At 37.8% G+C, this 13,924-nt stretch overlaps 1 protein-coding gene across 4 annotated transcripts in view; it reads left to right on the plus strand.

Moving 5' to 3' along the window:
• UTRN (utrophin) overlaps positions 1-13,924 on the plus strand; it is a 386,688-nt gene that overhangs the window by 299,621 nt on the left and 73,143 nt on the right. For all 4 annotated transcript variants that reach the window (XM_069786921.1, XM_069786920.1, XM_069786922.1 and 1 more), the window contains 3 exons: positions 1,158-1,304; positions 2,703-2,781; positions 7,219-7,279. In XM_069786921.1, coding sequence (XP_069643022.1) covers positions 1,158-1,304; positions 2,703-2,781; positions 7,219-7,279 — 287 coding nt within the window. The remainder of the gene's footprint in view (positions 1-1,157; positions 1,305-2,702; positions 2,782-7,218; positions 7,280-13,924) is intronic.

The following is a 13,924-nucleotide window of genomic DNA, read 5'->3' on the forward strand; positions in this document are numbered from 1 at the left end:
TTTATCAATGTAAGCATCCTCATTCTCCAAATTTTGTTGTTGCTTTCAGGTTTAATGGAACCAAAATCTTTAAAACAAAGGCAGTCAAAGCTGATTTATATCCAGACTGCTGCTGTTTTGAGTAATGCATCTCCTCCTCCCCCCTCTTATATTTTAATATAGGTACTAAAGCAAGCACTAAGATGCTGATGCTGAACAGCCTTTGTTCTCATGTTAAGAAGCGATTTGTCGTATCTTGATGGATTTTTCTGTAAATAAGAGTAAAGCAAAGTCTTTTAGATTTTCATGGCTGTGGAAAAACTGAAACATCTGCTGAAGTAATAGCTGCTTGCTGGCTGTCCAGAAGCCAAACGCTTCTTTCTTGCCAGTATGTGCCTTCTGTTCCTGGGCCTGATGAGAGAGATTTTGAAGGGAGGTAAATAATTGAAATGTCCAAAGAAAATCTTTTTTCCAGTTGTTTTGGCTTGTTTTGTGATTTTGAAGCAAGCCATTTATAGGATTGAACAATTAACTGCTCACAGCAAGAAAGACATTTGATGCATCTTTTCAACTGTAACTAAAACTTGCATCAATTTTGTCTTAATACTGTATTTAGTTCCATTTGATTCAATAAACCTTTTTCTTCTTTTTAATCATTGTAGTAGTTCTACTGTACAGTTCTAATCAGGTAAAACATTGTACTCCTTTTCCTTAGAAGATACATTCTTTCATGCTTTGCTAATTCAATAATAGTTTTTAAATTGAATTTTTGTCAGCTGCTTAATACTGGAAAACTGTAGTTACTGAACACTTTTTTTTCTTAAGAGCACTTGAGGCTGTATACTGCTAAAGCTCCTGATAGGGCATTGCATATTTCTTTTTGGAAAGAAAAGCTCTAAAGCCATATGGCACCACTAAAAACCTTATTTAAATGGTTTTAAGGACGCAGTTTGGATATGGGTATTTGGCTAAATTTCATACTGTTTTTCTCTAAAGATGAATATGAAAGAGTTAATAAGAATATTGAAGTGAGTGAACTTTGCTGGAGAACCAAGTTGCATACAGTTGTTTAACATAAGCTGCCACATTAGGCAAGTCAGCACCGTGTTGAGTTTACAGTGGGTTTTGTGCTGCTCAGATGTCTGTTCAACATAAATGTATGCTTCTTACTCTTTTAGGCTTTTAGAGAAGAAATTGCTCCCATCAACCTGAAAGTTAAAACAGTGAATGATTTGTCCAGTCAGCTGTCTCCGCTTGACCTTTATCCATCATTAAAGATGTCTCGTCAACTGGATGATCTTAATATGCGGTGGAAACTTTTACAGGTATTCTTCTGAATATGTACAGTAGGTGGGAAGGAAGGGGTGCTTCTCGGTCCTGTTCTCTTAAAAGAGGCATTATCACCATTTGTTCATTATTTCTGTCTTTAAGGTGTTACTTTAGTGGTACAAAAGCAACAAAGGGAGCTGTCTTTCCTTCTATGGCTTGACCAAAAGCTTTTCCTTTCAAGCTGTCTCAGCAGTTTATTCACTCAGGAGACCACATTAATCTCTGGAGACTAGTGGGAACTATTGCTGCATGCTTTTTTGTATGTCTTTTAGCAGTATTTTTACTGCATAAATCATTGTTACTGAAAACTGGTGTACATACTTCTGTTGTGTTTCCAGCTCCTGTTAAAGCTGTTTTATTGTTGTTTTGAATGTTCAGTTTCTGCAGAGAATTTCACTTAAAGTGACTTAAGTATTAGTAGAGCTATAACAAGATGTGAGCAAGAGCACATTTAGCATTATACAACAGAAGAGGGTATGCTGTGAGAGAGATTCGAATTGCTTAGTTATGATTATTGTGCTTAAATGGTCTGAGAAAGGTAAATCAATGTGCTTGATTACAGTTATAACTCATGCAGAGTTTCACAGTGAATGGATTAATGAAGTTTCTTACATCAGTTAAAGTTCATTTATCAATTTTTGCACTTTCTCACTTTTTTTTTCCCTAGGAAATACTTATTGTGAGTCAGCTGCTATTTATTTCTTTACCTGGTTTCTAAAGGTGATACTAAGTGTCTGAAAGAATGGGGGGAAGGATGGAGGATCTGTTGCCTCTCTAGCTGAGGGTAGTGGGACTGAATTTTCAAAACCTGGGCATCAGCTTCTGGGCTAGTAGTTTTGAATCAGTCACTCCTGAGAGGCAAAACTATTAATGTGTCATATCAGTCCTTCCCTTTCCTAATGTAATTTGGTAGTGGGTTTCTTCCCCCCACCCCCCTCAAATTGAGTTAACTAAGCAGCCAGACTGCTGCTGGGTGTGCTAGTGCAGTTTCAATTAATAAACCAGGGGCAGTCATGTCAGCCAGTGAAGTGGTATCTTCCAAAATGGTTCTGTGCCGGAAAGGTAGCTGTGAGATCAATGCAATCAAACTGAGACTGGACAACAGAAGAGTTGAGAGGAGGTCAGAAACTCCAGCGGTTGGCTGTAGTCACCATGAAACTACTATTGTTTGTTACTGATCTGCAGTACTTACACAAGAACTCTGCAAGATATGAACATGACTTTCATCGGGCAAATGAAAAAAAGTAGCCTTGAATAGCTGGATGTTTAATAAATGCTATGACACACAGATGAATTTAACTAAAAATGAATGTAAGCAAGTGTTTTTATTATCGTGGCTCTGGTGTTACCAAGTAAATGCAATGTAAATTTTGTGCATGTGTGTTTATGTGTAGGTGTCCGTAGAGGATCGCCTTAAACAGTTACAGGAGGCACACCGAGATTTTGGGCCTGCATCACAGCACTTTCTTTCCAGTAAGTTCTTTGAATTAACAGATGCATGTGAGATATGACAGCTTTCTCAGACAGTGACTGCTCTTCACTCCAGGTTTCCCTATGGCTTGAGGAACAGGAAGTTCCCCTTCCATGTTGTTAACTACCTCCCTGTTTTTGCAGGGCTGTTTCATCTTCTTAACTCCACTGACATTCTCACTGGCATGTTTCCCTTGGGGATCACTGCAATATCTTGCCGAGTTATGGTTGTGCCCGGTCTGACCTGTTCCAGAATCTGTGTGTGTTCATACCCACATCCTCTCATCCCCTGCTACCTCTTTCCTCAGTTTCCTTTCGCTTCCACGCTTGCTGGAATGGCACAAAGGAAGAGCTGCCTGGATGTTTTTTTTTTTTTAAATTAAAGGCTTCATGTCATACATTCCTGGAACTTCAAATAAAGGGGTGGGGAAAGCAAACCTGCATCACTTCCTCTTGAGATCCATCCTTGCATCATCTTCTATTTCGTGAAAATTTTAGAGACTAAGCCTACAATCTCCCATATACTGAGAGGGCAAAAGCAGATGCTTTTTCTCCCTTGTTCTCATTTAACTTATTCGTTACAGATAGATAGGTTGTGATATCAAGATCCATGTTGATTTTCTGATGTTCTAGCCTGTCTACCATCATCAGAGCTCATGATACAAAGTGTTAACCCAATCAGCTCTCCAGTTTTTAACTGAGAGCTTCAGTAATAAAGACAAAATTTTTGCAGGAGTTGAGAAGCGAACATAAAAATGAGCAGCTCTGTGCCAGACATTCTCAAGTGCTGTATGTCACTGTATAGCTAAACAGCTAATATAATTTAAAACAATAAATAAATCTTGATTTCTTCTTGAGTTACATGACAACCATGTTCTTATTTTAAATTGACAACTAGTTTTTCAGTAAACAGCATGATAAACAAGATGCAGTGTATTTAAAATATTACAGCTGTTATGCAAAATAATGATTCCTGGAGCCACTTTGTCCTTTTTTTTAAATTGATGGAACAAACAAACAACTTTAAAATCATGTGATTTTTGTTTTATTTTGTTTGTTTAAAACCCATTAAAAGTATTGCATAGTGTTGCCACAGTGGTTTTGTAGCCCTTCCAATGTCAAACTTGTAACCTTGATCTGGACAGTACACCTATGTAATAATTTGCTAAAAAGACTATATATAGAGCAGTACCTTTGGCACTGTTGGAAAATACTAGATTAACTGTTTGGGACAGTAGTCACTCTAGTCTGTGTAATTAAAACAGACTAGGAAGCAGTGTAGAGAAGATGCAGTTTCCCCTACTCTAGCTGGTTTGAGGAGTTCCTGACTTCACTCCTGTGTCAATGTTAAAGCTGTTCACCTCTCCTTACCTGGACCAATGCAAATGTTCAGGTCACTCGTTGCGGGGGGGGTGGAAATCAGTGAAAAAGTCCCCATGTAAAACGGGGAAGCCTGCCAGGCAAGGTTGGCTTGTTTTGTTTGCCTTGACCTGGATCATTTCCTTGATTTGGCTTACAGCATGCCACAACAAATAATTGCATTCACAAGACTGAGTGGTGAACCGGCTTTGTTGCTGGATAAAACGTTCATAGAATTATGTCCAAAGAGACTATGCATTGCCTTATCAACATGCCTCAGCCTTGCTTAGGGCATCTTCTGCAGACTTAAGGGGACATTTGGTTTTAGTTACATACAAAAGTCAAGAAGGGAAAGTTTCCAGAATGCCTGTTGGTAGATACCGCAAAGAGCTATAGCCAAGTACCACAGTCCTGCAAAACCAAATAATATGCAGTTATCCATTTAAATTTTATGTTAAAAACAACCAACCTCCTTCCCCACACAAACTACAGTGAAAACTTCTTAAAAAAAATAAATCTGTTTTAAGAGCTTGAACTAGACAGAGTTACAGAACTTAATACCTACAACTTTAAAGTCTGTTAAATGAAAGTCAGGGACAGTAACTTCAAAAGGAAAGTAATAAAAAAATCATTAAATCTGGAAAAATGAAGGTTTTATCCTGACAGGTTGAAATAGTGTGTATTCTAAATCAAATTTTTCAAACCTTTTTAGCAGCCATAAATGACTTCTAACTGTGAGGAACAAGTACAGTGGTAGTCTGAATAAAATAATCTCAAATTCCGAAAACTGAGATTATGGTATGTATGTGTCATGCAAATATTTATCTCCAGAGTTGCACGTCTGAAATAGAGAGGAGGTTTTTATCTGTGTTCGTTTGACAGCAGCTGTTTTAAATTTACCTCATCTACTTGTTACTCTTCTTCCAAATCCTAACAAGAGACCATAGCTTGCCATCACACCACTTTTCTGCTGACTAGCTCCCAGTTGTCATTTAATCAGTAATTTGTCCTAGCAAAACACCCATTTCTACCTATTTATCAGACTCATAGAATCACAGAATAGCCCAGGTTGGAAGGGACCTCAAAAGATCATTTGGTCCAACCCTTCATGGGAAAGGTAACCTAGATGAGATTATCCAGTACCCTGATTCCAGCCCCCTTAATCCAGTGATTTCATCTCTGCAGTGGCCAATTACATTTCTCTACTAAAAAGACACAGTGCAGTGTTTAATACTGCTCTTGGAGTTGTTGGAACACCAATTGCATGGATTCATCCAGACCATCGCTATGAAAGCGCTTCAGAATATTTTTGAAGACTAGCAAACAATATGACATTGGCCCTTCCTAAAATGTCTTGCAGTAGGAGGCTGAGGTAGAGCAGTATTAGTAGGCTACTACAATCTATGATCGCTCTCTTTGTTGAGCTGTTTTTCCCCTCCCATACGTGGTAGACAGAATTTGATTGCTCTTTTTTTCAGTGCTTTTGAGATGGAAAATAAGCTCCTTACAAGTTAGTTACTGATCAGTAAATTTTACACATCCCTAATACAGATAAAGAAGAAGAATCCTTATAATCTGTTGTTCTTTGCAAAAAAGATTGTTTTGCTGTCTCCTGCCTTTAGAAACAATAACTTGTTTTTTCTGTAATTAATTTATTTTCTAAGGCCCATGATCCACTCCTCTCTGTTGTTTCTTGTATGCTTTTCTTAGAAGAATCCATGAACATCCACAGAGCGGTGAATTCACATGTTCATTGACAAATAGCCTAGGTCTTTAAGTGGCCTGCTCAAAGCATTTCTGAGTGGTGTCCAGCCTTACTAATATCTGGAGGCCCGCTAGGGGTCACAGCCATTAAAGCACTCAGGGAACCAGCTGGCCGAGAGCAAGGCGAGACCTGCCTTTCTCTGCAGCAGCACCAGCCTATGGGGCTTACACAGCTTGTAGGTCTTCACTGCAGCCTTGAGAGGTCTTAGAGGAAGAGGAGAGAGTTACTTTCAAATGATTTTTTTTTTTCCCAAAGAGGGATGAGCTCTAAAGTGGGCCATGCTTGCAGAAAATTATATCAATTGAGAGTTTAATTACTTGAGATCCAATGTGGATCAAAGCTGTGTCTCATTTTACCAGGTTTTTAAATGGCTGTTAGCACCTAAGAGTAGGTTTTGGCATATTTGTACAGCATAAATTCATCTCATTGTGATGATAACTTATTCCTACCTGTTCTTTCAATCTCTGCTTCTACTGGTGAATCTAGCAAAAGGAGTTTCTTCTATGATAAAACACGACTTAACCAGGCACTAGCCTGGGGTAATTTCTGGTAGGACATATACGTACCTATAGTTCTTCAGTAAATAGCTACTTTTAAGTTGTGCACCAGCAGTCCTGTTGGCCTGAATGCTTTTTCCCCATTTATCTTCTGGGATCTTTAGATAAGCAGAGTTGTAGTGTCATGTATGACTTCATGCCTTTTGCAACTCTGTGTGCAGAAGGCTTCTTGATGTTATGGATGTTATCTGTTGATGTATCAGACCTGCCTAAGTTCTGCAAAGATTACCGCTGTTCAGCAAGGAGTGCAAGACAGGTTTTAATGCCTTTTTTGTTGGTCATACAGTGTTAATCAATATTAAATTTGAGTTGCAAATAGGAGCTAAGGGTTGTAACTATTAAAAGTAAGGTTGATATTTCTCTTTTTGTTCTGTTGCAGAGCATTAATTACAGTAGTAGAAGCATTTATTTTCAAAGCTTAAACTGATAATAGTTCTATGGAGGTAGGAAAACCAGTGTCTCCATTTTCCCTGGATGGATAGCTTGCTTGCTAAGAATTTATTATCCTTCTTTGAAGTAGAATCACTACATTTGTTTTATTTCCAGCTTGGCATCAAATAGATAGCTGGAATCATCTTGATAGATTGCCATCATTTTCTCCAGCTGATTTTTCTAATTACTGAAAGTTGTCTGGGAAATTTTAATTGTTGCCATTTAATTTAGCTGTTTTAATTTTAAAATAAATAAAGAAAATATATAGTTGGATTATTTTTATTTGACAGGTGCTTTCTAATAATTACCTTCTCTTTATTTCCTCAGCCTCAGTACAGTTTCCATGGCAGAGATCTGTTTCACATAACAAAGTGCCCTATTATATCAAGTAAGTTTGCCTTGATTCATTTTTCATTAAGCATAACAGAGGGTCTTAACACCATAACCTGGCAGAAAAACATGGGTACTAAGTAGTAAGTAGAAATGTTATCAAGAGTTTCTCTACATAGTGTTATGCTGCACATACTATATGTTTTCATGTTTATTGCTTGCATACTGTGTAATTTAGAAATATGTAAAAAGAAATCAATGACAAACCCTAACTAAAAACCCCACTCAAACAGATAGGAAACAGCAGAGACGCTCCAGTATAATACAGTATCAGTATTCAAACTAGGCTTGTTCTTACGTGCATGTCTCATCCAGAGTATAAACTGTAGAGTAAAGGGAGAAAAGCTGAATACATAATGTATTTAAAACCACAAACTTTATAACCTATAGCAGAACAGTGATGACTAATATCTATAGACCCCATTCATCATTTTGTGCAAAATTCCTTTGTAAATAGACATGTGTTGACTGTCCTTCCGTCATTTTCTTTACTGTATTGAAGTTTTTATAGCGCTTCACATTAAGGTAGATTTAACATAAACATAAATGTTGGCAAAAATTGTACAAATACCTTGGTTACCAAGAGGAATGGTCAAGATATTTATTTTGAAAATAATAAGAAATAGTTGTGGAGACTTTGACATGTTGTACTCGGAGCCATCCTTACCTCGGGTTTTCTCATTCCATCAGCATTTATTTATGTACTGTTTGCCAATACTTTACAGGTCAAAGATTGCAGCTTTGAGAGAAGGATAGCTTTTTGCCAGAGAGGTAAATGAAATTTCAAGAAGGTACAGTGTATAATAAGTCAGATCCAGAGTAGTTAATTTTAGGCTGAAGGAAATCTGTGTTAAAATGTTATCAGTTTGAGTTTGGGAAAAAAAGTAGGTTTTTTAAGTTTGTAGGATGACTGTGAATTAGACCTGCAGATAATTCATTCTAAAAGAACATCGGTGAGGACTTTGTACTATTGCATATTCCTCTGTCACAAATCTGAGCGCCACATTTTGTGCTTCAAACAATCTATGAGTGCTTGAGAGCTTTGAAAAGCAGGTAACGGTAAATCTATGTTGCTCAAAGCTGTTGTCATCATTCTTGAGGTGTGATGGTTGTTTTAAACTGTGATACGAAGATTAATTTTTTTAAAGGGTCTGAGTAGGTAACTAGAAAAAAGAAAAACCTAATGTGAAGATCTTTGAATTCTCTGTAAAAGCATTTGCACCTCTTTTTGAAAGTTTTGGAGGAGGCAACAGAAAGCTGTCACATGCTGGAGGAGAGGTTCCTCCCTCAGCCCCAAGTGGAGGAGGATAGAGCAGAGGTTGGATGTGGAGGCACACTGACCGCCCAGACTTGGGCAGCACTGCAATTAAAATGATCACATGTACAGCAGTAATTCAAAGAAAACACTGAAGTATCAAACTACAGAGAGCAAGAGGCAATCTACCCTAAAACAGTCTTTTTGTCTTGTGGGTATGTCCTTAGTGGGCACTGAAAGATGGCAATTCACGTTTCTGTGCTACCTGATCAGAGCTGGTAGCTGAGGTTGGGAGTGTTTACTGGGTGCGAGTTGGCGTGCAGAGGTGTCTGTGGAGCTCCCCAGTACATTCAGAGTTGGAGGATAGAGATAGGGTGGATAATCCTACCACCACAGCAGATGGAACAGACTAAGATTAAAGCTTCTGATCTGTGCTGAGCAAAGCAAAGATTTTTAACTTGAGTATTTCATATGCATATCCTTTTTTTGTACTTCATAATACATTTTTTTTTAATTTCTGGGCATCTCCCTTGCCCCACCTCAGCCAGAGTTCAGTTTTTGAGAAATCTTTATTATGACTAGTTCAGAAGAAAGTAAGTCTTTCCAGTGTGCACACTAGGTGCAATCCTGCAAGCACACAACTTGGTGCTGAGGTATCCACTGATACTGTGGGCTTGCTCTGATAGTAGTGTGTTGGCTGCCCTGGAGCTGGATTGGGGAATGAAGCCTGTCAGGGCTGAGAAACAAACCCCAGCATCTCTCAGAAATTGTTTTAATGGTCTTGCACCAGAAGTTTATTGATAAAGGGACAGAAGTGTAGGGCAAGTTCTCTGAGGGTCGAGGTCTTTGTATAAGCAGAGACCACTGGTTTATTTTGAGGATGGTTTTAATGAAGTCAACGGAATTAACTGCTGCATCTCACAGAAGACCTTTCCAGTAATCTTTCCCTACTTTCAACATGATACATGCTGCTGAAGCAATGTCTTGATTCTTGTGTATTGAAAGAGAAGAATGATGTAACATGTAACCAGTAGGACTTACTTATTTTAAAAAGCTTGAGAAGGAATACTGGATTTCAGTAGCTCCACAGTCTGACAGCAGACTGACCTTGGCAGTTTCCTTCCTTTCTTATTGCTTACTGATCTAAACTTCAATGTTGGCAGCAGCAGCTAGATAAAACACAGAGTTGTGGAAGATAAAGCAGAAAAGAGCTGATTCTGAACTTCAATTGCTTTGGTATGATCAGGCTGGAGAGAGCTCTTAGCTTTAAATAGTCTTTTAAACCTTCATCTATTCCCTAATTTCAGATACATTTTAAAGAAGAGAGGAAAACAGTGCTGACAAAAACTTATTTGATCAGGGTGATTAGATGAGCTTTTGTAATACAATTCAAGAGAACAGTCAATAGGATTTAATGGTGGTTGTTTATATAGAAAAAAATTCTGGGAAAGAGGCAAAGATTAACTTAATTTTCTTTTTCGTTTAATTGTACTAACCTCTTTGAACAAGGTGCCTTTGTTGTAAAACACAGCATGAGTAGAAGGAACAGTTATGATGAGTCTCAATAACTTTATCATTTCAGAGCAATTGTATTTATTGTCCTTACAGCAAGACTTGTATGTTCAGAGAGAAGGTTTAAGGTACTAGTTGTTCATTTTATGGAATAAGGAAGAAAAACAGCAGAAAAGGAGAATAAAATTATGATTTAATGATTGGTGGCTGAAAAATGAGAACTTTTTAAAATTAATTTTGACAGGGAAATAAATGCTAATTGAAATCAGGCCACTTTATTTCTGAATAAGGACATACACTCTTCTTAGACAACCATAAATTCATACCTTTACTTCATTTCAATTGCTTTTTGTGGATGTCCTTGAATGAGAAATGTAAAATATTCAGGAAGTGACATAGCCGCAGATGATGATGTAGTTGTACTTCTAAGTCGAGTATTTAAAGAAAAGCCAAACTGCACTCTTCACAGTTTTATTGCACATGGAGAATGGAGTTTAAAAAAAATATGGGGAACCGCAGCTGAGACGGCAGGAGAGAGCACTTTTAGGTAGCAATGAATCTGTAAGGAGAATGTCAAAATGATGCAAGACGTCTGTATTTTCAGATGAGCAGCATTTATTCTGTTTGTTTCCTGATGCCAGAGGTAACCTGCATTTACGCGCATGGAGAGAAGTGTCTCAGAGAAAGAGGTCCTTACTGTGCCGGGACACCATGGTGGCTTTGGAGTCCAGTTTGTTCTCCCCACCCCATTTACTAACCGTTGGCATGTCCGCCCTTTCTGGCGTTGTATTTAATCAGGTAGCAGTAGCACGTGAAAGATTAAAAAGCCGGTGTACAAACTCCTCTGCCCTATAAGTTCAGACAGCGGCAGTCTGGGTTTGGGGCATTTTGGAAAGGAGTGACTACTCTGCTTGGCTGAAAGAAGGATTTATAATTCACTGAGCCTAGGTTTATCAAGGTGTGCGTGCCCTGAGTATGGCAGGTATTTGGTTGAACTGAGCTTACATAATATAGCCTGTCTCTTTTCTCTTCTTGAATTGTCTGACTATGTAAACCAAATTTGCCAAATGGTTTTGCCTCTGTTGATGTGATTTTATTTAGTCCTTTTTGCCTCCTGTGTGATTTTTTTCTTAATGACAATTGATAGAAGTTTTTGTATTTCTGTAGTCTGACTCTTCTCTGTCACAGTAGAATTCAATCAATGAAAACCTGAATCTGTAAAATATCAATGCTGTTAAAAAAAAAAAGCTTAGTCTTTCATACTTTATAAAAAGAGAATGGGACTAATGAGTGATATGGAAGGGGATACAGCACAGCAGGCACAGTATTTACTAATGCACTTTTGGTAATACAAGTGTGAAGTTTGGACAAAAGGTTTGGCAAACTTGCCATTGAATACATATTTCATAGGTTGGTTTGCAAAGGTTTGAGATTTAATAAGGAGAGTTTTCTGCTGTTGTTCACTTATAACTATTTGAATCACACAAATAAGACAGACTTGGCCTCTATAACAGAAAATGAAAAAACAAAGCCTATGTTACATGGCACTTCAATAAAAATATTCTAAAGAGAAACAGAAGAATAAAGGAGACACTATGTGTGATTGTTAAACATCTTTGAGGAAAACATGATGAACTGAGAGGAGTGTGCAGAAAACATAATTACACTGGCATTTCTCACTGTTGTTCTTTTAACTGTAATTTAAGTGTTCTTCAGATGTATGCCTTTCAATGCTACAAATTATTAGATATTTGTACTGTGCAGAAGAAACAAAAGGGTAATACAGAAAGGGTCACAGTGAGTTTAATCTCATGCAGGGCATTACATAGGGAGAACAATTTCTTGGTGTAATCATTAAATTGATCAATATCAAACTCCATAGTCGCCTTGGTTACTTTTCTGTAATCCTGCAAAGAGGCTGGCATCACCAACATCTTAAAAATCCCATTTTATCACCTCCTATATCATGTTCAACTTTATGGGGGACAGGAATAAAATGCTTTTGCTTCTCCATTTTTTTAAGACTCTTCAGAAAGTCTTTCCTGATGTTTGTTTATACTTATATGGGGAAGAGGGGGAGAACTAATGGAACTGGGAAAGTTAACTTTTTTTTTCTTATTCTAGTAAATAATCCCATTCTTATAAATACTAAGAAGTATTTCCCTTAGAAGGGAAAATAAAACTTAATTTGCAGAAAGAGATAATACAGGTTTCAGTTTTTGAGAGTTTCTTCAATTACCAGTTCCTGCGCTGGTCTTGGTTTTCTATTAAAGAAATGCAGTAGTACATTGTCATGGTTTAGGCCCAGCCAGCAACTTAGCACCACGCAGCTGCCTGTTCACTCTTCCCCCTGCCCTGCTCCTGGTGGGATGGGGAGAATCGGGAGAAAAAGGTAGAAACTCAAGGGTTGAGATAAGGATGGTTTAATAGGACAACACAAGGAGAGAAGAAATAATAATAACACTAATACTAATAAAAGAATATACGAAGCGAGTGATGCACAATGCAGTTGCTCACCACCCAGAACCCAATGCCCAGCCTGTTCCTGCGCCACGATCCCTTCTCCCCCTTGGCCAGCTCCCCCAGTTTATATACTGAGCATGATGTCACATGGTATGGAATATCCCCTTGGCCAGTTTGGGTCAGCTGTCCTGGCTGTGCCCCCTCCCAGCTTCTTGTGAAAATTAAGTCTATCCCAACTGAACCCAGGACATATATTTTCTCTGGAGGGATTTCAAAATATCTGCATTTAAATTGCTCCACCAACCTCTAATATGCATTACCCTTGCAATGCAGTATGCCAACTCTTTTTCACCACACCAGTATTTTCTAATGGGCTTAAAAAAAAAAAAAAAGATGATATATGGTATCTAGATAAAACACCATGACATATTTATAAAGTGGGGATGTTATTATGCCATTTGAAATTTGGCAAGGGCAGCAAAGCCAGAGTTCTGAGTGCTGTTGATTCATTAGTGATCAGTAAAGATCCTGATTTCAGGTAATGTTTTATGCAAATGACTACAGGAACAGAAGGCTACTTAACATAATGCCAGAGTACTGTTTTAGTGTCTGCTCTTGTGGTGTTTGCCAGTGATTATCAACACAGGCATAGGCCTTGTCCATGCGAAGAAATGATTAAAAAACCCCTCCAAGCCTGTCTCTAGTTTTCTTTCTTGTAGACAAAAAGCTGAAAAAGAACAAACTGAACTTTTTTTCACAACTCTATGGGCAGCTTGAAACACCTGAAGATGTACAACTCCATTCATTTCAACAGGACTGTTCTCTTCTTTCTAGCGATCATAAATTAAATGACGTGCCAACTGTTTCTCAGCTCTTTATTTATAACCAGGAAGTGGTTTTAACATGGATTGTCTTTGCCAGTTATAATTAGAAAGCTGTCAGCAAACATAATAGATAAGAAACAGATTGTAAGGGTAAATGTTTGTCATTTAAGCTTGAGCCCTTCATTAATATGTAGTTTTTTAAAATTTGGAATATTTTACGGTTATAATGTTTATTTTTAGTTAGTGAAATTTACACAAATACATTTAGATTTTTAAATTACACTGTTTTGTCATGTAATCTATTCATGAATGCATGTTTTGCTGTGCGGCTTGTATTGTGTCAGTAAGTTTTGGCAGAAGACACCTAGGAGACTCTGAATAACTCAGTCTTTTGACACTAGCCCAAAAAATAATGCTGAATGAATTATCTTGTGGTTCACTCAGTGAAATGCTTTTAATTCTTCCTTGACTGAACCATGTGGGAAGATGTAACACGTTCACACCACTTGTGTTAACTGCCCTGTAGACCAGCTCGCTTCTGTTGTAGCAGAAATCCCTTCTTAGCCACCCACTGTGCAGAATGAAATCT

The sequence above is a fragment of the Haliaeetus albicilla genome, chromosome 7, assembly GCF_947461875.1.
Source record: "Haliaeetus albicilla chromosome 7, bHalAlb1.1, whole genome shotgun sequence".
Lineage (NCBI taxonomy): Eukaryota > Metazoa > Chordata > Aves > Accipitriformes > Accipitridae > Haliaeetus > Haliaeetus albicilla.